Source organism: Gallinula chloropus (genome assembly GCF_964237585.1).
Source record: "Gallinula chloropus genome assembly, chromosome: 11".
NCBI classification, from domain to species: domain Eukaryota; kingdom Metazoa; phylum Chordata; class Aves; order Gruiformes; family Rallidae; genus Gallinula; species Gallinula chloropus.
This window is the reverse complement of record NC_140096.1, coordinates 7,431,177-7,456,806: the sequence shown is the minus strand read 5'-3', so window position 1 is coordinate 7,456,806 and position 25,630 is coordinate 7,431,177. Positions and strand designations below refer to the sequence as shown.

The 25,630-nt window shown below is 57.6% G+C and overlaps 1 protein-coding gene across 6 annotated transcripts; it reads left to right on the top strand.

Annotated features, from left to right (window-relative positions):
* Positions 1–5,614: 5,614 nt before the first annotated feature.
* NLGN3 (neuroligin 3) lies at positions 5,615–24,767 on the top strand (the record flags this gene model as incomplete). 6 transcript variants are annotated; one of them, XM_084269265.1, is made up of 7 exons in its annotated part: positions 5,615–6,092; positions 7,201–7,260; positions 13,981–14,040; positions 16,734–16,883; positions 18,544–18,729; positions 22,632–23,421; positions 23,852–24,767. In XM_084269265.1, the coding sequence occupies 7 exons, from the start codon at positions 5,615–5,617 to the stop codon at positions 24,687–24,689; spliced, it is 2,562 nt and encodes an 853-aa protein (XP_084125391.1). In that variant the 3' UTR covers positions 24,690–24,767. The 6 variants fall into 6 exon arrangements, with proteins under 6 accessions (XP_084125391.1, XP_084125392.1, XP_084125394.1 ...); XM_084269268.1 differs by lacking the exon at positions 7,201–7,260 and having other exon boundaries at positions 5,972–6,092; XM_084269267.1 differs by lacking the exon at positions 7,201–7,260 and having other exon boundaries at positions 5,972–6,108; positions 13,988–14,040.
* Positions 24,768–25,630: the final 863 nt, after the last annotated feature.

Here is a 25,630-nt window from a genome sequence, read left to right as displayed (position 1 = left end):
CCAATGACTTCAAGCCCAGCCCACCATCTCTCAGCCCTTTCCCCATGCTCCCCAGAGCATGTCAAATTTCCATCCCAGCCTCCAAAGTGCCGGGTGTTACGTGCAGAAAACATACTCTGTTCTGTTATTTAGGTCATTCATGGAAAAGCAGAGCAGTGGCAGCAGCAGGGCAGACCTTTCTGAAACACTACTTGTCCCCTTTCAGTGTAACTGCAAACCACTGATAACCATCTATTACTGTGCACTGCTCTGTGATGGATCTGAAGTCCTGGGAATTGTTTCCACGGTGCTGTGGGACCAGGAAACATCTGCCCGTGGCATGGATGGGTAATCTGGTGGGAAAGACCCGCTGGGCACAATCCATAGCATAGAACTACCAACTCTGCTCTGTCATATTATCCTCAAACATTGGCCGAGGCCACAAGCATCAGAGAGTGTGAGCTGAGACCTGCTGGCAGGGGGAGCTCTTCAGGAGTAACCACCACACATGAACACAAGCACAGCAGTCCGGTTACACCACAGCTTCTGTGCTTCCCAAGGTTTCCTGTGAGGTTTCTGTGGTGTCACGGGCTGGGTGGGATGTCGCCAGGGGTTGGTGAGAGCTGGGGTTGCTGCCTGGCAGTGGAGAGCAGCTGGCAGGGTCCGGAGCACATCTGGCAGATGCTGCTGCCTGAGAGCTGAGCATCAGCCTGAGGTCCCAGAGCACGGGCTGGTGGAAAGGTTTGGAGCTTGCTCACCCTGGGGAGGAGGAGGCAGAGGTTTGTCATGCTACTTGCTGGGTGCATGTCTGTGCTGGGGTGCATGGGCTGGCCCCTCGCTACCTCTCACTATGATACAATGGACTTGGATGGTGAGCAAAGTTGCACAAGACAGAGAGGCCAGAGGGTGCAGTGGGACATCCCACCTGATTGCTGTAGGAAGGAGATATCCAGCTGTGCCAGCCAGGCAGTTTGAAGTCCCAGTCTGTCCTGAATCTGGACCAGATGGGACACAGAGCCACAGCATTGACATAATGAATTTGGGGATGGGTCAGCCCGAGTGCTCAGGGCCAGGAGGCTGGATCCTGATGTAGGGTCTGATATGAAGGCAGGCTGCCTGTTAGCATCTCCTCAGCTGTCTGCCAGGGAAGGTGTGGATCTGGCTCGTCTGGCTGGTGTTGAGACTGTGCATCTGTGAGGGAGGCTTCCAGAAGATCTTGCCCTCCCAGGTTTCCATGGAGAGTGTCTCCTTGTAGAGGAGGGAGCTGTCTGGCAGACAGTACGGCCATGGAAGTACCGATAAAGCGTTTGTTTTCCAAAGCACATGAATAACTTCCCTAACAGCTACCAGCCTCACTTCCTCCGCTTGTCCCCCTCAGCAGTCTGGCAGAGCGACCTGGGATACATGTGGCGTCTTTATCCTCCCAGCTCCTCGCTGTGTGCTCATCTGAGCATCTCCAGTTTGGCCATATCTGCCCAGCCTGGCCCAGTTTCTCTTCCAGTTGGCAAGCACAGCTCCTCCGGGTGCGGGGCTGCAGGGAGGCGGCAACCATTTTCGCTGGGGGATGCGTTTGGCTTCCCTGCTGGAGGGAAGAACAGGAGCACTGTAGGCGGCAAAACTGGGGAAGTTTTGCTCCCACCTCCTGTGGAATGTGAGGGGAATCACTTCCCTGAACAAAATGTCCTTTCTCTCATTTCCCATTCATTTTGCATGCTGTGAAATGCCAAGGGGAAGCTTAGGAGCTGTTGAGGCAGCAGGAAGTGATGTCAGGTGCGTGCCGCTGGGGAAGGGGGCTGAGCTCAGGTTTTCATGGCAGTCTGTCAGCATTAAATTAAGGCTAAATTCTAATCCTAAACGTTCTGGTAACATGAAGTTACAGCAGAAAGCACAGAGCGCAGAACAGCACTGTGAGGGCGTAAGATGTGTTACCTGGGGTACTGTAATTATCCCAAATGAGGTGTCTGAAACCCAGGAAATTCCAGAGTTAGGGTTTGCATTGTTTGGGGGGGGGTTGTATATGAAAACCAACCCAAACATAGGAAGGCTTAGGAGCATGTCACTGAGAGTGTTTGGATGCCTTTACTCCATGTTGCAGACACATTGGCAGATGAGGGGGAAAAGACTTTAAAAGCCCAATAGGAGCAAATGTAGCATTACAAATGTTAAAATACCACGATGAGGATTCGAGTGTTCGGACACTGTGACTTTCCAGGGTAACACTCAGGCTGCTGGGTCTCAGCTGTACAGTTCCATACTGGACATAGCTGTCTGTTGCTAATGCAGCCCATCTCTGTGCCGCCTGCTTCATAAAACTCAGAACTGGAGACAGCTGCAAGTCCTGTGGCATCAGTTTATTTAAGTTAAAGAAACATACCTGGAACTTTAACTATCTTAGCTCACGGTTTCTGTTTTCAGATTTCCAAGTTTTTCAAAAGCTGTTAAAAGAGCCACAGATGGGGATTAAACAAAACCCCACAGGAATGTAACGATGGCATAATTCTGAGGAGCTGTAGCAAGAAGCTCATTTTTGGCTGTGTTTTGTAAAAAGAGATTCCTTGTTCTGCCAGGACAGGGTGGGTATGCTGGGTGTGCAGCCACTCCAAGGATGCAAAGTGGGCAGTGAACTGAGCCCTCAATTTGCTGTGAGTGGCATGCACAGCCCAGCCAGGCAGCTGTGGGCTGTGGAGCGGTGCTGCCTGGTGCTGGAGTGGTTGGTGGAACAGCAATGCCCACAGCAGCATGTGGCTGCAGCCCCAGGAAGCTCCTGAGTTGGGAAGTCAGGTGGTAAGCCACTGGCAGCAGGGCTGCGGTGTTCCCACAGAGGCAAAACGATGACAGGTCAGTTGAAATGGCTCTGCAGGGAGTTGTGGGCACTATCATAAAGACTGAAAGCTGCCCGTAGCTTCCAGTCATACAAATTATATATGACAGTTATTAATAACTTGGCTTTATCCTAATGCATGGTACCCAAAGGAGCCTGAGCAGAACAATGTCAGGCAGAGCCGTGGGTCTGAAGCACTTCTGAGATCTAACTGGGAATGCGGCTTTGGTGGGTCCTGGGCCATCACTGCACCCCTGGAATGACACTGCTAGACTAAGCTCAGCTCTCTGCTGAAGGAGGAGTGTTGCTGCAAGGAATATTAGATGACTGATGATTTTCTTCCAGACCTGGAGGCAGAGTAGGGCAGCTGAGGCACTCTGCTGCAGAGGCAGCTCCAGTGGTGGGGTGACTGAGCAGAGCTTGGGGTCTCCAGGTGCCTCAGCTGTATCTCTGCCCCTCAATACACCTTTTGTTTCTTAAGCTTTGGCAGCTGTTTGGGGGATAACGCAGCAGTGTTATGGTCCTGCTGGGTGTGTTTCTGTCACTGCCTGGGGCAGCGGGAAGGAGAAGGTGGAAGGGAATGATACACAGAGGTGATGGGAGTCAGGGGTAGAGCAGGATCTGACCTGGTGTAGCAGCTCAGCCCTCAGGTTGCCCCTGCTGTGGATGGGGCAGTAGGTGTGACTATTTCACCCATCATTTGTAACACTCTCCTTGTCTGGCATTTTCTGTGGTCCCTCTGTGGGCTCTGGAAAGGTGCCTGCATGCCCAGCTCTGTCAGGCTTCACTGCTTGGGAGGGCTGGTTGCGATAACATGATTTTCTGGGCTGAGTGTTTCTTCTTATGCCTGTCATACCCTGATTTCTGAGCCTGCTGTGTTCGCTGGGTGTATCAGGAGGGCAGGCACAGCACAGGCTCATTTCCCTAATGACCAGCCGTGAATTGCCTGCACATGTGTAGTGCAGATTTGAGACGCCCTCTGTGTTTGGTTTTTTTTTTGGTTGTGTTGGGTTTGTGGTTTTTTTTCTTCCTGCGGATTTTCCTTGTTGGATGAGGTGTTCTCCATTGGTGGAGTCCCCGCCCAGCTGAGCCTCCACCAGAGCTGCATCCTCCCATCTGCATACAGCCCTTATTTTGTGCTCCAATTATTCCAAAGCAATTCTGATCCCCTCTCAGCTTGGGAGAGATTTTACCAGGTGGGCATGTAAGGATGTTCTGGGGGCAAAATGGAGGTGCCCTGCCACCGCTCCCATCTCTCCTAGTGCTTTCTTTTTAAGCAAAGACCCGGCTGCAAAACCATCTGCTGAGGTGCAAAGCCAGCCTCTGGCTGACGCTGCTCTTTGCCCCGCCGGGGTGAGGGCGAGCACCGGGTGAGCGCAGCCTCCGCGGGTCCCTTGCTCAGGTCCCCCGGGAGCTGCGGTGCTGGCGGGGGGGAAGCGGGCGGGGATGGAGGGAAGGGGCGGGGGGGGGGGGGAGGCGGGCGGTGGGCACTTACATAAGCCCTGCATGCGGCAGGCGGTGCGGGGAGTTGAAGGGCAGAGCACTGAGAATCCACACAGCCTCCAGCAAGGACTCCCTGGCGCAGGAGCTCTCCTCGCTGACACACATCCGCAGGTCCCCCCCCCTCCCCATCTGCGGCCGCTGCCCGCCCTGCCTCCCCGCAGCACCCCCGCCTTCCCCGCGGGCCCCGCCGGGGGCTGCCGCAGCTGCTCCCGCCCCTGCCGAGGGCCCAACCTCGGGGACGTGGGAGCAGAGCTCTGGGTGGCCGGGAGGCAGGCGGGACAGGGAGGGGATGTTGGGGAGGATGTGGTGCCGGCACGGGGTGGGGGTGTTCCCCAGAAGCACTCTGTTCCCATCCCACCTGCCCAGTGTCCAGGTTGTGCCAGGGGGTCTTGCTGCTTTAACCAGCAACACAGGGAGGGGGAAAGCTGGCTGGGAAGCGGGTGGGCGGCTGGGATGGGTGTCTGGGTAGGATGCAGGGGTTTAATTTGCTGGTATATGAGGTGAGGTAGTGGCACCTGAACAGGAGAGCAATGCTTGGGTGCAGCCAGGGTGAGGAGCACAGACTGCATGGCATGGGAGCGCAGGTGGCCATGGCTCAGCCAGGAGGGGAAAGGTGCCAGTGGACTCTCGTGCAGGGGCCGTGTTGGGCTCCAGGGTGCCTGACATGGTCCTAGTGGGGAGGGATAGTGCCACTTCCCTGGCACTGCTTATCTTGGCTTTGCTGCTGGTACCCTACTACAGCATGGGGCAGGGGCACCATGTGGCCATGCAGGGTGGGTGTGAGGCTCACCCGGGTAGGGCAGGGCAGGGGCAGGGCTGGCCCATGAGCACCAGGGACAGGGTCTGAAGGCATGGATAGGTGCAGTCTATGTGTCTGCATGTGCTCTACTTGTGCTGCCCACACATGCCTACTCCCAGAGCTGCCTGCCTGGAGTGGCAGAGCCAATGAGCACCCATGGGTGGGAGGGTCCAGCCAGGGATCCTGGCTCCTTCCATGCTGCAGCTCTTTGATTCTTCCCAGAAACAAGTCTGCTGTTAATTCCTTCCATCTCTTCACAGTATCAGCAGTCTCCTCTGGGCCAGGCCATTGGCAGGCGGGCAGCAGCGGGCAGCTGGCAGGCTGTGAGGAGCTGTGGCACATCTCCCTGCATCTGTGCTCCCGACTCATCCAGCAGAAGGTGCTCCTGACTCGCAGCTCTCCTGTTCTGTCTGTTCCTGGTGGGCAAATCAGAGGCTTGGCATGATGGGGATGCCCTGAGCCCTTGCCCCGGGAGCTTCAGGCCTGGATGTTGGTGCTACTTCTCCCAGACGATGTGGCTGATATTCTGGAGAAGCCCTCTCTTGCCCCCCGTTCTCCAAGTGCCTGAGTTGGTGGCCGGCTGGGACCTGCGTCTCACCCTCTGGGTCCTGAGCTTCGCCTCGGCGGTTGTGCGGATGGAGGGCCAGGTCTACTCACCAACTGTCAACACACATTATGGGAAGTTACGGGGGGTGCGCGTGCCACTGCCCAGCGAGATCCTGGGGCCTGTTGACCAGTACCTGGGGGTGCCTTACGCTGCCCCCCCCATTGGGGAGAAGAGGTTCATGCCCCCCGAGCCGCCGCCATCCTGGTCGGGCATCAGGAACGCTACGCACTTCTCGCCGGTCTGCCCCCAGAACATCCACAATGCTGTTCCTGAGATCATGCTGCCAATCTGGTTTACCTCCAATTTGGATATCGTGGCCACGTACATCCAGGACCCCAATGAGGACTGTCTGTACCTCAACATCTACATCCCCACAGAGGATGGTGAGTCCCTGCCGGGGTGCCCGCAGGAGGGCTTGGGGGGGGGGCTGCTCTGCCCCTCCCCAGCAATGGTTGGTCTCACCTGGGTGTTGTGTTTGAAGCATGTGGTTGTGGACCCTGCAGCATGCTGTCTGTTTGTGGAAAGCTTTCTCTGGCCACGCAGCTCGCCCTTTTGCCCTCAGCTGCCATCTCTGTCTCGCGTGCTCCTGCTCCTCCACTCCTGCCCCCTTCCCCACCACCACCACCTCCATGGCATTGTCACGGGTTCCTCTCTCGTGTTGCTAAATCTGAATCCGACTCTCTGACTGCAGATCCACAGAGCGACAAGCTGGTTTGTGCTCCCCAGGTGCCAAGTGCCAGGTTCTGTCTTGAGTTGGTTCGGGTTCGTCCTTCCTTTCCCCTTCCCACCCTCCCCAGGTCCATGCGCTAGTTGTGGGCGTGGGTTGCAGCTGCGGCTGGGAGGAACACTCTCTGCCTCTCCATGGGGAGATGCTCTGGCAAGGAAGGGACCACGGAGCCCTTTTCTGGGCCCTGGTGTGGACGGGAGGTTGGCGGCACTGACAGGCGCATCACTCGGCTACTCCCCTGTCCACCAGCAGGATGGACGCAGAGTGATGAGCCTGGGGTGCCAGGGACCCGTGGGGCATGGTCCTGTTGGGGTGAGGCTGACCGGCACTGGGTGCCTCCTTGTCTAACCTTTTTCTTTGTAGGAGATCCCACCTGAACTGTAAGTAGAGGGCAGAGGAGGCAGCGCCTGCCTGTGCGTCCGCCCCAGCCTCACTGCAACGGGAGCCCCCGGGGATTTTTGGTGGGCTGGAAGGGATCTGCAGCTGGTCTGCTGCACGCGGCAGAGCAGCCTGGTGGGCCAAGTGGCTTCTCCCAGTCTGGCTGGCTCCACTCCTCTGTCCCTGAGGCCCTTGGCCGCGGGATGCATCGTGCCTTCCTTCCCACCCAGCACGGCTGGCCCAGAGTTTTCCTCCCACAGCGATGCGCCCTCCCCACCTCCTGCGGTCCCAGGGGTAGTGGGAGGGTGGCAGCGTGGTTGTGATTGCATGCCCACTCCGGCCGTTGGAGCCTCCTGTTATTTTGTAGTCTTTTATTCATTTTACAGTAAAACGGATTTCCAAGGAATGCACCCGAAAGCCCAACAAGAAAATATGTAGGAAAGGAGGTATGTAGCAAGCCGACCGGCAGAGAGGCACAGAGAGGAAAGAGAGAAAGAGTGAGAGAGTGAGAGGGTGCCTGGCTGGCCCCTGGCCCGTGGCATGCTCCTCCAGCACCCCTCTGTGCCACAACCCAAGACCATGGGCCCTCCAAACAGCCCAGCCTGCTGCCCTCCACTTCCTGCTCGGAGGAGCCCTGCGGGTGCTCTGGCCACCTCCCTTCCCCAGCTGGAGTTGCTGGGACCAGTGCTGGCTGGGACCACAGGTCTGGGATCAGGTCAGAGGAGGATGCTCATGTTGCTCCAGACCTTTCAGAACAGCTTCTCCCAGACTGAGCTCACATTCCTACCTTTATCCTGCTGGCACTGGATACTTTTATCCCCCCGGCTATGAGGGGAAGCTTCTGATGCACTTAAATGCACCCATCCCTTAGGGCTGCATCTCCCATTGGGGGTGTATGAGCCCCCTTGGGGAAGCACCTGTGTGATGGGAGACTGTAGCCTGTACTGGGCTGAGTTCTTTCCCCATTGCATCCCTGGTCATTTTCCATGCAAAGTTCATCACTAAAAGCATAAAACCTCTCCTGGCTAAGGAAACGCTGCCATGTTCTGCCCCAGCCCATGGTCCTGCCAAGGCTGCTCCCTGTTGCTCACACCCCCACCCATGCCTCTGCCAGCCCTGCCAGTGAGGATCTGTTCCCCAGGCCCTGGCACAGCATCCTCCCTGAGCCCCAGCTGCCCTGCCAGTGGCCAAGCACCTCTGGTTCAGACACATCTCTACTTTGCCTTATCTCCATTCCCAGGGCTGTGCAGGGCTCCTCCTGCTGCACTTTGGGACAAGGAGGGCTGCAGCTCACCCCTCATTAGCCCAAAGTGACCTCAGCCCGCTCTCTTGCCCCTGAGTGATCCTGTGTTCCTGGCCAGCCCCAGTGCCACAGGCTAGGGATTGGAAACGTGTAAAGGGGAGCTGGCTTGGCTCCTTTCTGGACATGATGCATCGCCCGTCCTGCTGCACAGCTCCCCCCTTGCAGGCAGGGAGATCCCAGGCTGCTCCGTGCAAATTTGGATACGCAGGCAGTCAGGCAGCCAAGCCCTTTTGAAAGGCTGAGTGCAGGGAGGGGGTGTCTGGCAGGCGGGGGCCGCCATCCTGGGCATCCTGTGGCATCAGGGTCTCTAAATCCCAAGCTCCACCTCCCTGCGCCCCTGGGGTTGGCGGGGCAGGCACAGCTGGGCTTGGAGGTTTGGGGAGCACTTTCCTTCCAGCCTTTTTCCCTAGTTCTGTTGTTGGATTTCTTTGCTTTGCTTTTCCTATTGCTGTCCTGGCTATTCACATGCCATCTCTCTGAGTGCCAAGGCTGCCCCTGAAAAGACTGGCGCATTAGGGAGTCTCCTCACGCTGCCTCCGGAGCTGGCTGTGCCAACGATCACCAACCACTTCAAAGCACTTCCTCTCCCACCCCTCCCACTGGCTGCTGGGGCTGGTGGACCCCTGCCACCCCCCCCATCCTACGGCTGGGGCCAGGGAAGCAGGGTCTGGGTTGTGGCTGGAGAAGGGTGACAGTGTCAGGCACAGCAAAGCGCTGTGGGCTCGCTTGTTTTCTGCTTTTCCCTCCCTGATGCCTCTGCTCCCAGGCAGAGTTTCTTTGCAGCCCATCTGTGGTTGCCTCTGGTCACCTCCCAGGGTGCTGGTGGGGGACAAGCCCTCTGCCCTCACTGAGCTCTGCTGACTCACAGACCAGTGAATTCCCTGTGCAGGGCATTTGGGCATCCAGGCGTGACATGCCGGGAATTAAAGCACCCAGACACTGGTGCTGCCCTTCAGCTCCAGCCACGGCTCTGGTGGCTGCTGGCTCCGATTAAATTGAGTCACTTGTTAGGCGACTCGGAGGCAGGCCACCCCGCCCTCCATCCCATATCCTGAGTTAGTAATGCCTGGGGTAGGGAGAATGCACCTGCAGACTGATTTCGTCATGTTAACATTGGCTCATTCTGGAATATTCTTGGTAATTATTTCTAAAGCCACCTATCAGGAGTGATTAAGCTCTCCTCTTACAGAGCAGACAATGTGTTCTGGTGGTTCAAAACACCTCAGCTCCCACCTTCCTGGAGCCTTCGTGATGTCTGCCACCCCTAAGATCAGTGTGTTTCATAGCAAAGGACAGAATTAATCAGAATTCCCATTAATTAATCAGAAAACCCATCTCTTTTTCCCTGCCCAGCTGCCCACAATAATTTCCTATATAGAAATTCCCTACCTGCCAGTCCCCATAATAATTTCCTACGTGGAAATTTCCAGCATGCCGGTCTCCTCCATTAGTCCCTTCTCTGGGAGCAAGGCAGGGCAGCCCTGCTTTGAGAATAATTAGCCATGCATAGTGCTGGGGAAGCTGACAGCGCTGAGGCTCAGCTGAGCCTCAGGTTTTGCTGTGAAAATGATGCTGCCCACCCAAAGAGCACACACACAGGGCACAGCACCACACAGCCCTGCCCTTTGCTCGGTGCTGCTGAGACTTCCAGCCTGTGCTTGGCAGTGCCAGGTACTGGGGTGCTTTCCCCTTCCTTTCACTGCCTCCTGGGGCAGGCTTTGCTGCAGGGCATGAGGAAGTGTGTGTCATTTTTGGAGGGGAAAAGCGTGGCTACCCTGCACGTTGCAGCCCTCCTCAGTTTAAACCAGCGACTGCCCTGATCTCTCTGGCTGGGGCCGTGCTGAATCCAAAGACAAACAAACATGTCAGTCCAGTGTCTTGCTTCGCTGTGCAAGAGTAGCTGGAGCTTCCAGCAGCTCCAGGGCCTGGAACACTCTTTGGCTGCTCTGCAGGAGAAGCGTTGTGGCTTCTCCACTGCTCTCTGAGAAGTGAACTCGGCGTAGCACCATCTGAGGCTCCCCTGTGACTGCGTGACTCCGGCAGCTCTCCCTTGCTGGAAGGCTTCTCACCAGCCACCTGCAAAGCTTTGCAGAGCTGCCTGGGAGCAGACCACTGCCCTGGTGCTCCACTTCCACGCCAGCGAGCGATTTGCAAAGGTGAGGGCAGGCGTTTGTGCTGGTGGAGGCAGCAGAGCGTGAGAAGACGCAGTGCTTTTATGGAATCCACTCAAAGATGGAGATAAACTCTTCTGCATCGCCCAGGGACAGGGAGGGGTAGGGGCAGCGCCGAGGTGCACTGCAGTCCTGGAGCAAGGGCTGATGGCTGGGGGGGTTACCCACCACAGGTGCCAGGGAGCTGCCTCTGCCTGTGGGGATGTGCAGCAGCAGGTTAAACGGCTGTCATCCTGTCCCAGTGCCATTCCTTGTTGCTCCTGGAAAAGTGCTTGAGCTGGTGTGCCCACCAGCAAGCGTGCCTCTGGGTGCCCGTGGCCAGCAGGCACTGTGGCAGGCAGAGCTACTCTGGGCCCCTGCACCATCATGGCTGCTGCGTGGGAGCCGGTGTGCTGGTGAGTTCGCACTGAGGAGGGTGTTCTGGGGCTGCCTGCAAGCCACCCTGAGCAAATATTTGCATCTGGAAAGGTGTCAGCTCCGGCTCCTGCACTTCCCTTAACCACACTGTACTGACTGCAAAGGCTCTAAGGACCAAGGCTCCTCACCCTCCTTTATCTCTGTTTGTGCTGGCGTCAGTTCTGTTGGCATGGTTTACTTAAGATAGCATAAATCAGGCACGGATGCCCCTGTTTCAGGGAAACTGATTTTATTTTTTACTGAACTTGAGCTTAAATCTTCCTAGAGCCTTCAGATAAGAGCATATGCATCCTGCCTATCAGCCTGAGCAATGTCACTTCTCAGTCAGCTTAAAGTGAAGCAGCACAACAGGCATTCATACCGGGTTAGCGGAGGGCGTTTTTGATGGGTTAGGAGAGTAAGAGCCGTGAGTGCTTTTGATTTTTCCAGCTGTGAATCCACAAGCTTAAACCTACCCCTGTGAGAAGGCGCTGCCAGGCTTGGCTTGGTGGCCTTTGCCAACATGGAGGAAGGTCTCCTGGGACTGGTGTCTTTGAACGTGACAGTAACCAGTGGAGGGAGGTAACAGGGCAGAGCACAAGGGATGGGTGAGGGAAGTGAAGCTGTGAGTGCTCTTCTGAGCGGTGGAGCATTGGTGGGTGGTTATGGATGTGAACGACGTAGCAAGAGGCAGGAAGCCCATTAGGTCGCAGCAGCCGATGTTCACCATAACCCCAGCCACCCTGGCACCTTCCTGCTGAGGGGGAAGGCTTGTGCTTTGCATCTGCCATGCAGACATGCCCCCGCTGTCCCCCCTTCCCCTGGCCTGCATCACTGCGCTCCTGCTTTGCTTAGCTTCCCAGCGCTGCTTTCTACTGTCCCTTCTGCAGCTTGTCCCGGCCATCCCTCAGCTCCGGTGCAGCAATCTGCAGCCAGATCCCTCCCTGCTCAGCCAGGACAGCGGCTCAGATCACAGGGACCTTCCCTGCTCCCCACTTACAGCCTGACAGCTACAGTTCCTCCACCTCTGTCTGCATGGAGACCTTTGTCTCTTGGAGACCAGGCTGGAGAGCTGCAGTGTGGCTGGTTCCAGGGCTTTAACAGCACTAGGACCCTTGGCAGTGGAAGGATCTCCAGCTGCCTGTGATCAGCTTCCCAGGTCTGAAGCACAGGGTGGATGAGGGCTTGCTGCCTGTGGTCTTCATTAGAGAAAAAACCCTCTCCCTGAGCATTACCAATGAGGTTGGCACATAGCACTGGTTAGCAAATACTGCATGAGTACTTCCTCACTTAAGTTTTCTGTGGGCTTGCAGCTCTTCCTAATGAAGATGCAGTAGGTCAAGCTTGCAGCCTCCTCCAAACAGGCTGGGCAGCTGTATGTGCCTGGCCAAGCGTGCAGGGTGCTGGGGCCAGAGGTGAAAACAGGAGAATGATGCGAGGAACTCAGGTGGTGGCTGGTTGGTGAAGCAGGAGGTGAGGAGGCAAGGCTGGGGTGTGGAAGGGGCAGGTTGAGAGGTGAACTGAGTCAGAGTCAATCAGGACAGCTTGCGGAGACAACTGATCGATCCCTGTGCCAGGAGGAGCAGCACTACCTCACCTCTTCCTGGCGGTATGTGTCACCTGATCTTAAACACCTCCCCAGGCCACCTCTTCCAGTGCCTTCCTGCCCGTTCTGCTAGGGAGGTTTTCTTGTCCACCTTCAGTCTACCTTACGTAGCTGTGGGGCTGCCTGTACCCTGCACAGCTGAGAGGGAGTTGCTGTTCCACCTCACCATCTCACAGTGGTCTTCCCCATATCACTTGCAGGATCCCACTCCCAGAGTGGCAGTGAGGATGACTCCCCGATCTCGTCTTCCCCATCAGTTTCATGCTCACCTCATCAAGGTTTCATCCAACCATAGGGCTGCCCCTTGCTCTTGGGAGCCTTGCAAACCCCTTGCTGCGGCAATAGCAGCAGGACCCTGGGATCAGCCAGGTGCCTGGTGGAACCTGGGAGCTCTGCACATCTGGGAGAGGTTGCTGGGCAGTGCGAGCACAGTGTGGGCAGTCCTGCCCAGCAGAAACCCTGCTGTCACCCCTGACATCAACATCACCATCACCTGGAGAACCTTTTGGTGCAGGTGATGTTCTGCAGCTCTAGGGGGTTAAGAAGAGCACAGCCTCTTCCTGAAATTTGGGGCTGCGCAGAGCAGGGCTGGCACCTCTCAGTTTTGTGCCCATAAGGGCATGCAGCCCTTCACAGCAGTGGGATCCTCAGCACAGGGCTGCACCACATCTGCTCCCCACCAGCCCACCAGCTACCTCTCCTGGCTCATGCTGGCTGCATGCAGCTTGGCATGTGCTTAGTGCATGCCATCCACAACAGCATCCCACAGGGCTGGGGCTGCTGGCCTGGTCTGCACCCTGGCAATGCAGATTTGCTAAGGGCCATACAATGCCTGGAAGACTTTCAGGATGGTACAGAAACCGGTATTTTTAGGGTTCTGCCTTGGTCAGGGCAAGCTGGTCAGTGCCTTTGCGATCCTCAGTGAGCCACAAAACTAGTGTTTTCAAGAAGGGAGTTGGTAGAGGATGGAGCTAAGCAGTGTAAGGAAGTACCCATCATGCTGGCTCCCAGCAGCATGCCGTGGTGGCCTCGTGCTGTGGGACTGGTGGTTTGCAGCACAGCTGTGCCAGACACAACAAGGGGCAGTGTACCATGTGGGGGTGGCAGGCAGGATCCCAGCTGGTGGTTGTGGCCACCCAGGGGAACCCTTCGTGTAAGTTCTGCTGGTGGCAGGGGACATTCGTCCCCCGTGGCAACAGAGCAAGGAGCAGGGCTCCTGCTTGCACCCGAGTAGCAGGAGAGGGAGCCTTACCCCAGCACAGGGAGCCAAGGGTGCGGGAGCAGGCGGCGGCCGGGCTGGGATACAGGAGGATCAGCAAGTGCATTGAGAGGCTGATCCACTGCCGGTGCTGATGCTGCCCCAGGCCTGTTCTCCAACTCCCTGCCGCTCCGCTCTCCCTGGGGAGGATCTGGGAAGGGGCGCAGGTGAAGCAGCATCCTGGTGCAGCTCCTGGAGCAGTCCTGCCCGCGCCCGGAGCTGTCCTGGCTCTGGGAGAGGTGCAGTGTGAGTAGCCGGCAGCGCTGTGGGGTGCAGGCCTGGCCCCACCGCCTCTGCTATCATGCTATTTTTGAATTCTCTTTTGTTTGTTGTTTTTTTTCTTTTATTTTTTGTTTGTTTGTTTGTTTTGGTTTGGTTTTTTGTTTCCTTTCGTTTTCCTTTCTGTTCTGTCTCCTCGTGTTTGGTCCCTAGGAGCCAGCGCTAAGAAACAGGGCGAGGACTTAGCGGATAATGACGGGGATGAAGACGAAGGTATTTGTGTGCTCAAGACTGCCACTGCATGACATGCAAAGCAACTCCGTTTGCCCGCCATCCGCTGCCATCCCCAGGGAGCCCTGTGTGTGTCTGTCTGCAGTGGTGGATGGCAGTTGCGCGGGGCGGGGGGCAGGCTGGCTGGCTGTGCAGGGCACCCAGGCCCTTCCCCTCCTCGGGATGGGGATGGAGGATGAGGGGAGGGGGGTTTTTGGGGGGAAGCTCGTGGGGTTTGGTTTTTTGCTTTAGGAGAAGTTTTGCTCCCGCTCTGCTTGAGTGAAGGGAGGGAGGAAGCATGGCAGCTTGGAAGGAAAGGAGCCCTTGGGCACCTGGGCCCATTTCACCCTGAGCCTGGTCACATCTCACCTCCAGCCTCATCCTCCCAGAGTCGGTGACACACAGCTGGGAGCCAGCAACCTCACCCTCCACCCTTGCCTGGCCCCACTGCAGGGTGGCAGTGCCAGCAGCTTGGCACCCTCGGCACCCACAGTGTATCTGTCCGTGCCCAGGAGACCCACTGTCTTCTCAGACATGGATTCTGTCAGCTCCTTCTCCACCCAATGCAAGTGAGATCTTGCTTACAACCAGACCATCAGCACTAGCTGGGGTGGAATGAGCAAGTTTTCATGCAGATGTGACTCTAGATGTATGCCCGGGCTAAGCAAGCTGCAGAATGAGCTGAGTTTAGTAAAATGGGCTTGTTCATCTACAAGATATGGAGTCGGTGTGTTTGGCTGCAGGAATGTGAAGAGGAGGCAGGAGGAAGAGTTGGCCAGGGCACAGCCCTAACATGCTGAGGACACTAAAACCTTGTGGTGTGCAAGAGTCCAGGGGCAGCTCGAGCACAGCCTGGCAGATGGTGTTTAGAATCTGGGAAATACATGAAAAGCTTTTTCCTTGGCAGTATCAAAACTCTATTGTTTCCTTCCACTAACCTGTGCCCCGGGATGTCGTGTACCAGGGCATAAATTGGCATCCGGCCTGAGTGATTTGACTCTGCTAAATCCCCACACACCAAAATGTGCTGCAGTGATTAGGAGCCGTTTATTTCCTGCTAGGTCTCTGCACACAGCTGCCCTTCTACCGAGGGTGTCCCTTTGTGTGACGGTGGGACCATGTGGCAGGGAGGAGAGGACATGGGCACAGGCATTGACGTTCCTGCTCTTTGCACTTCAAGCAGGTGGCTCTGGGAAGAGCTGTCCTGCTGCAGCTCTGTCACACGGGCAGTGGCTGTCCCAGAGGGGACACAAGTGCTTTTTTGCTCCCCAGGTTTGTGCATTTGCCTGGCTGCATCCTGGCAATAGGAAAAGAGCCGGCACAGGTTTTGCCATATCCTCCTTCCAGGGGAGGAGAGGTTTTCTATATAGAAGGGAGGCCACCCTCAGCCATGCTGTGGGCCACAGCTGGAGGTGGGGGTGGCCAGAGGTACCCATCATCCTGCCCTGCAGCCCCCCGCAATGGGCAGGCTGCAAGGAGGAGTGGATGTGGGCAGGGGCTAGGTGGATGTGAGGGAGCATGTCCATGGTGCGGCTGTGGCCCAGAAATCCCAGCCCTGCATGGTGAGGGAGGCAGGCAGGAGTGGCAGCTAGCAGGGCAGCTGAGGCTGAACAGCCACAGCAGGTGATGCCAGCCCACCCTGAGCAAGGTGCTGGGTGCTGGTGAACACAAGGAAGGGCAAAGTCTGTTGGTGCTGGCTCACCAGCCCAGGAGAGAGCTGGGCTCTGCAGGCATGTGGGACCCAGCATCATCTCCAGGATAGGTACAACCGCCTCCTCTGTGTTACATGGGTGAGATGTACCAAGAGCCAAGCATGGGTGTTCTTCCCTTGTGCCTGGGCTCAACTCCAGGAGGTATCCCAAGCCAGCATAGCAGAAGGGGGGTACATCCCTCAGATATGGCCAGTTGAGAGGGAGTGTGGCTGCTCCCTGCCCCCTAGACGCACGCAGTCCTTCCTTCCCAGCCTTTGGGGTCCCATTTCCCATCCTCACTCCATGCCTCATGCCCTGTCCTTGTCCAGACACTGTGCTCACCTCCCTACACGCACACGTGCACACACTGCCTCATCACCATGTCTGTGTCTGGGCACTGGGGTGCCATGGGTTCACATCCAGGCAGCCAGCAGGTTTCTGCCTTCCCAAGGGTATGGGATGGGGGGGTAGGACAGTCAGATGCTGGGGCACCCACCAGTGCCTCCCTGCCTTCCAGGTCCTGCACACCCCCACCCCTGCCCCCCTCCCCTTCCCCCCCAATGCCAGCTTCCAGGACTCCTGGAGTTGAGGGCTTGGGTCCAGCCAAAGACAGGCCACGGGGCTGCATCCTGGGCCTGGTCTCTGCAACTCACACCTGCAGTGGAGGTGCTGCTGGTCTGGCTCCTGCACACAGCCAGAGCCCCGCTCCAGGGATGAGCAGACTGGTCCAGCCAGCTCTCTCCTGCATGGGCTGAGACCCTCAAAGGGAACATCAGTGTGGGGACGGTGCAGCAGCTGCCACCACCTGGAGAGGGGCTGGCAGGGTTGGTTCAGTGGTGGTTGGCTTTGGAGGTCCACGCTGTGGCCCCCAGGAGAGCTCGGGTTTGGCTCCTAAGCCCCCTCCCCGGTCCTGGCAGCTTGCATTGCCCTCGTCCTTGGTCTGCCCGTCAGGCAGGGTGCTGTGGCCATTGGCTGGGTACTGTGTTTAACCGCCTCTCCTTCCAGACATCCGGGACAGCGGGGCCAAGCCTGTGATGGTGTATATCCATGGTGGCTCGTACATGGAGGGCACAGGGAACATGATAGACGGCAGCATCCTGGCCAGCTATGGGAACGTGATTGTCATCACCCTGAACTACCGCGTTGGAGTGCTCGGTATGGGCTGGCCGGCGTGGGCTGTGCCACCAGCGCAGCTGGACTGCGGGATGAGCCCCCCACGGCCGACTGCGCTCGAGCTAGCTGGGCAGGGGACAGGGGGGAGGCGTGGGGCCCAGCGGAACGGGAGCTGCGCTGCGGGAGCTGCCCCTACCCTCCCCCTTGGCTGCCGAGCAGGGTGCCACGTGGCAGTGTTCCCAGTGGGCAATCGCACTGTGGTTTAGCTCCCGGTATCACCCCCCCACCATCCCACCCCCCGGCTCATTTACACAACCTGGCTCAGCTGAAAGCAAATATTGGTCTGTGGTTAAATAAATAATAAATGGGTTTAGCCAGCATCTCCTCCTGAGAGGGCTCGGGGCGGTGAGCTGCCAGCAGGTACCGCCTGGCTGTGCCCAGGCCCTGCAGCTCTCCTTCCCCCAAGCAGGGCTGAGCTGCTGGGAGCCCTGCAGCTGCCCGTTGCGGCCTGGCTAGCTGCAGAGGGGTTCACCGAAGGCTGGTGGGTGCTGTACAGAGTGGGTGGACATGCCCATTTTCACAAGCACTGATGGGGATACGGTAAAAAAACCCCAGTGCAGTCAAACCCCTGGGGCCTGGGGCGTCACTGCTGCCTCCATGAGGAGTGGGGAGAACAAGGCGTGCAGAGGTGTGGGAGAGCCCCTTCTCAGCCAAGCTGCTGGCAAGGCCTCAGCATCCAGCCTGGCACGGTGCTCTCCCTGGGCAGCCGGACTTCCAGCCTATACCCAAGGCAGCACATCCTGCTGGTAGCCTCTGGACCCCATAGTCTCTTGGGAAAGATGGTAGTTACCTGGGTAGAAAATTGGCTTTTCAGTAAAGCCAAGCCTATTCAAGACATTTAAATATTAAAGGTCAGGCCTTTAAGGCAGGTAGGTGCAAATTAAAGGGACTGTTAAGTCACAATATGCAGTAAGTCTTAAATGGAGTCATTGTCCTCTCCATGGAAGTGCTGCAGAGTGCCCAGAAAGAGCACCTCCAGTGCCAGAGCAATGCTGGCATTGCTCCCTGCCTTACCAGCTTGGATTTACCTCCAGACCATGGTTTTGTCTTCCTGCTTTGAGTCAAAGCAAACAAAACACGATAGTTTATCTTGGGTGTTCCTTTTGGTTTTGAAAGCATTTCTCACTATCTTCCTCATTAAGAGCATTTGTATTTTAAGCTGCAGACAGTTCCTCTCTGCCCAGCCCACCTCCTTACATTTATAGAGCCTCCCCCAGGCCACGCTAATCGCTAATCCATGGGAAAGCATTGGCTGTGCACACACTCAGCCTGCTGCAGCCACCAAAGCTTTCCTGCCTTTCCTTAGAGCTTGTCTGAGACATCCTGACTCATTATTAGCACAGATGGTGGTCTGGGTAGGATGGGGCTTCGTACCCATCACCCTGTCACTGCTTGCAGTTGATTGAAGAGTATCCCTGGGGCTTGCAGCACACTCAGAGCTGTTTGCCCCTCCGTGCCCGTGCAGAGGCTCCAGAACTTGGTGGTGTCCCTGCCCCAGCTTAGAGCTCACAAGACTCTCTTGGTAGTGGGGTCTCATGTTGTGGTGGGACAGGGTCCCATAGCAAGGCTTGTGGAATGGGGGTAGTAGGTCAGAACAGCCCCTACTTTCTCATCCCTAACTGGGTTCCCCTTGGCCCCGCAGGGTTCCTGAGCACAGGGGACCAGGCTGCCAAGGGCAATTATGGACTGCTGGACCAGATCCAGGCGCTGCGTTGGGTCAGTGAGAACATCGCCTTCTTTGGGGGAGATCCCTTGCGGATCACTGTCTTCGGCTCCGGTATCGGTGCCTCCTGCGTCAGCCTGCTCACCCTCTCCCACCACTCTGAAGGTAGGTGCTGGCCGTGCCCGAAGATGCTGTGGCTGCAAGAAAGTGCCCTGCTAACCTGGGAAAGGGACCCTGCCCAGGTCCTGCCAGCCACTCCTGGCAAAGTCAGGGCTGCTTTTCAGTCACTGGTGAAAGCCTGACCCAGGGCCAGGAAGCAAAACATAGTCATCATGGGCCAGCAACAGGGCACAGGGGAACTAGGGATGGAGCTGGTTCTCCCAGGGAGTGGGGCTGCAGTGTGGAGACAGCACCTGGACATAGGGAGAGGTGGGGACACCTCCTGTGGAGCCCAGCCCAGGCTTGGGCTTGGCCACTTGCAGGTGTGAAGTGGGTGTAGGGCATCATGTGGGGCACCATGAGTGAGCATGGTTGTCAGGAAAAGCATCCATACTGGAATAGAGGGGAAACCAGACCTGAGCCTGGGGAGTGATGGAGGGCCCCATCTTTTGAGACTGGGAGAGCTGGAAGTGCTGTGACTAACAAAACACACGTGGAAGTAATATGATTGATAACTGCAAATACAGCAGAGTGTTTACTCTAGATAAAGAAAGGAATTATTTACACTAAAGATTGTGTTGGCATAAGAGCAAATGCATGTAAACCACCTGCAGAGACATTTAAATTGAGATTAGGGAAAAAAAAATGGGAGTAGAGGTGTTGTCGATAAACTTCTCGATAAAGCAAATTGCAGGAGCAAAGCCTGAGCTGGAACCAGCCTGCCAGGGACTTGGTCACAGGGGCTTTGTATGATGGTGCAGCCCTCTGCCAGTGCTGTGTCCCCAGCCATGGTGCAGGGGAGAAGAGGATGCATATGGGCAGCGGGCATGGGGATGAGCCTGTACCTCAGACACACACACAGAGAATTGCACTTGAAATGGTTGTGAAGAGCTACAGCACTGCTCCACAGCCTGGGAACTCTGCAGGAATGAAGGAGACCTTTTCAGAGCCTCAAGAGGGCTGATGGGATGGTGGAGGCTATATGGGAGAAGGCTGGCACTGGCCAGGCTGCCAGCAAAGTTGGGCAGCTTTCCTCTGGCCCTGGGAGCTGTCGATGGACTGATTGCCCTGATGTTTAAAGCAGACACTATCTCAGCCAGGCTGCCTCAAAAGTGGCTGGGCCAGCCTCACAGCCTGCTTGGTAGTAGTTGATGTGGAGGATGGAAGGTGCTGTGGGCAGCATGAGGTCGGTGTTAGCTGAGCTGAGATGTTGCAGAGCTTCTGCTCACGGTGGGGAGTAAAGGGCAGCACCCCAGATATTGTAGGGAGCTGGCAGATGGCCCCAGCTGCTTGTATGGGCTCAGCATGGAGGGAGCAGCACCAAGAGAGGCTGGGGATGGATTGGAGGGGCTCCTCTCCGACTTTCCAGCCACAAAAACAGCCTGGCATGTCAGTATAGGGATTTTCAGGTGACACTAGGCTTTCTGCTGCTAAACCCTGCCCCTGCATGCCTTGTTCTTTGCTGCCTCTCCCAGCCCCAGTGCCTTTGGTGCCGTGCCCCCTCCATCGTGGTGGTGCTGGGTGCCTGGTACCTTTGCTGCTGTGGCAGAGGAGCTGCTGCCAGCTGTAAATGCCATGAAGCAGGACAGAAGCACTCAGTGCTGCAGCCAGTGTCACATCAAACCAAATAGCTGGAGCACCCATCTCCCCAGGGACTGGGCAGCCAGCTCTGGAGAGTGGAGGAGGAGCTGTGCTAAGATGCAGCCTGCAAACCACACGGGTTTGTTTTTATCACATCAAAATAAGACTCACAGGGATCAAGAGCTATTAATGAAACTGCTAATTTGTGCCTGCTCTGCCAGGCACAGTGAGAGGCAGATGCTGGAGGCTGGTGCAGTGCACCCTGCATATCTGGCTGCCAGGAAGACTCTTGTAGGCAGGTGGATTCCCTGCTAAGGACCAAAGCAACGCTTCTATCTCCATCTGGCCATTCCAGGGTAAGAGCACTTGCTGGTGGGCAAACCTCTTGTGCTTCCTTTGCCCCATCTCCTGCTTCCCTTCACTGCCAGCTCTGGGGATGCTCAGACCTCAGTTGGAAAAGGTACCCAGCGCCCTGCTTTGAGCAGGGCTTCTCCCAGACAGCCCCAGAGGTGTTTCCAGTCTCAGCTGCTGTGCAAAGCGAAGGGGAAATTAGGAGCTGGCAGCAGCCTGCAGAACCAAGCACCATCCAGCAGAGACCTGGTCCCACTGCTTGGCTCCACTGTGCTGTGGAGCCACTTCTGCAAGATGTGGGGTGAGTTGGGACCTCACCTCAGAGGGGAACAGAGAGGGAAGGCAGAGCTGCATCATCCTGCCTGGGTCCCAGCAGGCTGGAGGGCTCCAGGGTGAGCTGCAGAGTGGTGATATCTCCCTGGAGTGCTTGTTGGGCTTCAGCTGTATGGAGGAGGATGATGTGAGAAGTCTGGGCTCTCGCAAGACTCCTGGGTCAGGACATGGCCATGCAAAGGCACAGTGAAGGTGACACCAGCTTCCCCTGCTTCCACAGGCAGGGGCAGTCCGCAGTCCACTGTCTGGGAAGAGATGCTGATGGCATGGAGCAATAGTTGCTGCTGGGACAGCATCTCCTGGGAACTAGGGAACTCCTGTTCTGGCTCTTTGACACATGGATGATGACACAGAAAAACAAACCCATGACCAGTGTCCAGCCCATAGGCTGGGTACAGCTTCCTAGGGCACCGGGAGGTGACAAACAGAGCTTGTGCCTTCTCTTTGTCCCAGTGTATGGGACTGTATGTCAGGTACTTGGCAGAGCGAGGACTGTGTGTGCAGACAAGAGCTGGGGACATGGTGGCTGGGAGCCACAAGCCTCCAAATGCTTCTGCTGCAGTTTGTGCGTGCTGCTGCAGAGTGCTGCGGCCTTGGCTGCACAAGGGGTCTCATGCAGGGGGCAGGGGGCAGCCCCAGGGCTACCACGCTGCTGTGCCAGCACCGGTCAGAGTGCTCCTGAGCCAGTCCCTCGTGACTAGTGGGTGCCAGGGTCCAGTGAGGGTGCAGGCAGCACTCCGAGCGCAGAGGAGGGCTGGCTGGAGAGCAGGGACCCCAGGGTGCACCCCGAGCCCGGCTGCCTTTCACCGCCCCGGAGGCTCCACTTCCTCACCGCCCTTTGTATTCCGAGCACAAGTGCCATTGACATGGGGCTGGAGCGCAGCCATGCATTCCTCTGCCTGGGCCAGGGCCTTTGTGGCCCCGTTTTCAAGGGCGAAAGTCCACTCCCTCTGTGTTCCCGGTGACAGAAAGGCCCTCTTTGTGCATCTGGCAGCGTGCTCCTGTGGGGCTGGATTGGCACCGAGCAGCCCCAGCTGGGCAGGAAGCGGCAGGGAGGGGGCAAGGGGGACCCTGGGTGGGGGGGGAGGGTGGGTTGAGGGGGACCCTGACAAAGCAGTGGGGTGGGATGTGCAGGGTTAAGTGTCCTCAAGCAGACATTAACCCTCCCATTGCTGCCAGCCTGCAGCCTGGCTGCTCAGTGCCACCCTGGGCTGGAGGACGGCCCTGAGCTGAGGGCAGCGTGTACCCTGACGGGGACTGCATGGGCTCTTTAGCAAGGCCTGGCTGTGATACAGCCATGGCCCCTCTCCTACCTGCACAGGGACAGGGGGATGCCAGGCTGTCCCCTGCAATGGGATCCTCTGGGATCACAGCAGCCCTTGGTTGCTGCCAGGACCACCCACCACATGCCCAGCAGTCACCCAGCCACCCTCACGGTGGTCCTAAGCTGAGCCCTGCATGTGAGCCTGGTGCAGTGGACAGCACAGCCTGGGGCAGGGCCAGGTGCAGATTGGAGCACTGTGTCCTTGAAGTGGTACAAGGGCTTTGATGCCTTTCACACTGCATCCTGCACTGCAGTTCTGGGGCACTGGAGCAGCACTCAACCTGCTGCAAGCTCCCTCCACTCCTCGCCTGTCTTCCAGGTCTCTTCCAGAGAGCCATCATCCAGAGCGGCTCTGCGCTCTCCAGCTGGGCCGTGAACTACCAGCCTGTGAAGTACACCAGCATGCTGGCTGACAAGGTGGGCTGCAATGTGTTGGACACGGTGGACATGGTGGACTGCCTGCGGCAGAAGAGTGCCAAGGAGCTGGTGGAGCAAGACATCCAGCCAGCTCGCTACCACGTGGCCTTTGGGCCGGTCATTGATGGGGACGTGATCCCGGATGACCCAGAGATCCTAATGGAGCAGGGCGAGTTCCTCAACTACGATATCATGCTGGGGGTCAACCAGGGTGAGGGGCTGAAGTTTGTGGAGGGCGTGGTGGACCCTGAGGACGGTGTCTCAGGCAGTGACTTTGACTACTCAGTTTCCAACTTTGTAGACAACCTGTACGGCTACCCCGAGGGCAAGGACACCTTGCGGGAGACCATCAAGTTCATGTACACAGACTGGGCCGACAGGGACAACCCTGAGACACGCCGCAAGACTCTGGTGGCCCTCTTCACTGACCATCAGTGGGTAGAACCTTCGGTGGTGACAGCTGATCTGCATGCCCGCTATGGCTCCCCCACCTACTTCTACGCCTTCTACCACCACTGCCAGAGCCTCATGAAGCCTGCGTGGTCCGATGCAGCCCACGGGGATGAGGTGCCTTATGTGTTTGGGATCCCCATGATTGGCCCCACAGACCTCTTTCCCTGCAACTTCTCCAAGAACGACATCATGCTCAGTGCTGTGGTGATGACCTACTGGACCAACTTTGCCAAGACAGGGTGAGTGGGGATGGGTGCTGTGCTTGGGGTATCTGCACTCATTGCAGCTGCACCCCTGGGGACCATGCTGCACGTGGGGTGGGGTGTCATGGCTGGTGTGGAGCACTGAGATCCTCTGTGCCCAGAGGCCATGTGCTGTACTTTCACTGGGGTCAGGGCATCAACCACACAGCGAGAAACTAAGAGCAGAGTCAGTTCCTGGGACTGGACCCAGCCAAGCACAAGGGTGGGGAGGTTGGTTGGCTGTGGTTATCACGGGTGAGACATGGTCCAGAGTTGGGGTGCTGCTCAGCCATGCAGGACCTTTCATGAGCCCACCTTGTGCCACCACTGGCAAAGGTCCTCCCACCATCCCTCTCTGCGTCCTGCTCTTCCTTCTCACCTCTCCAGCTTTTCCAGGTGCTAGCTCTGTTTGGCCTGTTTTTTGCAGGGACCCCAACAAGCCTGTCCCCCAGGACACCAAATTCATCCACACCAAGGCCAACCGGTTTGAGGAGGTGGCCTGGTCCAAGTACAACCCCCGTGACCAGCTGTACCTGCACATCGGGCTGAAGCCACGAGTACGCGACCACTACCGGGCCACCAAGGTGGCTTTCTGGAAGCACCTGGTCCCCCATCTATACAACCTGCACGATATGTTCCACTACACCTCCACTACCACCAAAGTGCCACCGCCTGACACCACGCAGAATTCCCATATCACCCGCCGGCCCAACAGCAAGATCTGGACCACCAAGCGCCCTGCCATCTCACCTGCTTACAACAGTGAGAACGGGAAGGAGAAGTGGAGCCCGGAGCAGGAGGCAGGCACCCTGCTCGAGAGCCCCCGTGACTACTCCACTGAGCTGAGTGTCACCATTGCTGTGGGCGCCTCCCTCCTCTTCCTCAACGTGCTGGCCTTTGCTGCTCTCTACTACCGCAAGGACAAGCGCCGGCAGGACACGCACCGGCAGCCCAGTCCCCAGCGTGGCGCCGCCAACGACATTGCCCACGCACCCGACGAGGAGATGCCCTCCTTACAGGTGAGCCAGGGGCACCACGAGTGCGAGGCCGTGCCACCCCACGACGCCCTGCGCCTGGCTGCTCTGCCCGACTACACCCTCACCTTGCGCCGCTCTCCGGATGACATCCCGCTCATGACCCCCAACACCATCACCATGATCCCCAACTCGCTGGTGGGGCTGCAGACCCTGCACCCCTACAACACCTTCACCGCTGGCTTCAACAGCACAGGGCTCCCGCACTCACACTCTACCACCAGGGTATAGCTGCCCGCCACCGGCGCACACGCATGCACGCACGCACACGCACGCAGCAGACACTGGCAGAGGGACCGGCAGAGGCCAACGGAGCCCCCAGACGGAGGGGCAGTGCCCACGGACGGTGTGGCACCGAGCTTGGAGATCTGCGGGGGTCCCAGCACGGCCGGATGCCCTGGTCTCCCCCAGCACTTTCTTTCGTCCCTATCTAACTTTGGAGAAGTGCTTTGACTCTCTTGGCTCCCAGCCAGAGGGCCCTGCAGGTCACCCCGGGGCACCAGTGGAGTGCAGGGGGGGAAAATGGCATAGCCCCTGCACCCCTGCACCGGTGTGGGTAAGCAGGGGCGAGCCTGCTGGCAGCGGCCATGTGGCTCCCCGCACCGGGGCTGTGCCTCCCTACGGAGTGATCGCATCCCCAGCGCTCTGCCTGCTGAGCACCCCAGGACTGACGGGGAGCGGGGCCGGGCATCCCTCTTGGCCAGTGCTCGGGAATGCCTAGGCAGCTTGGCCTCCCAGGTGCCCTGAAAAAGGCTCCTTCGCTGTGTGGAGAAGCAGCCCCAGGCCTTGGTGCTATAGGCAGAGGGAGCGCACGGGGTCCGGGGACCCAGCCTTGTGCTGGGTGTGGGCATCGAGGCCAGTGCCAGGGCTTGGGGACCCCAGGAACCCTGGGAGCAGGGCCCCAGGCTGGATACTTGGCACCTCTGCCCCTCTTTGCGCTGCAGAGAATCTCTTTTGTGTCAGTTGTTTCTCTTTGCAGAGACGTTTTTTAAGCAGATCTTTAGTTCTTTACACACTAACGGAGTCGCCGCGTTTTGTCCTTTGTAAAGATTTTAAAACCAAGTGTTCTTGATATAAAATAAAAAGCCAGTTAGAAGCCAGCGTGTGCGCGCGGTACCAGTCCCCTGCAGCCCCCGCCTGCCGCGGGCAGACACCAGACAGGGCACTGCCTC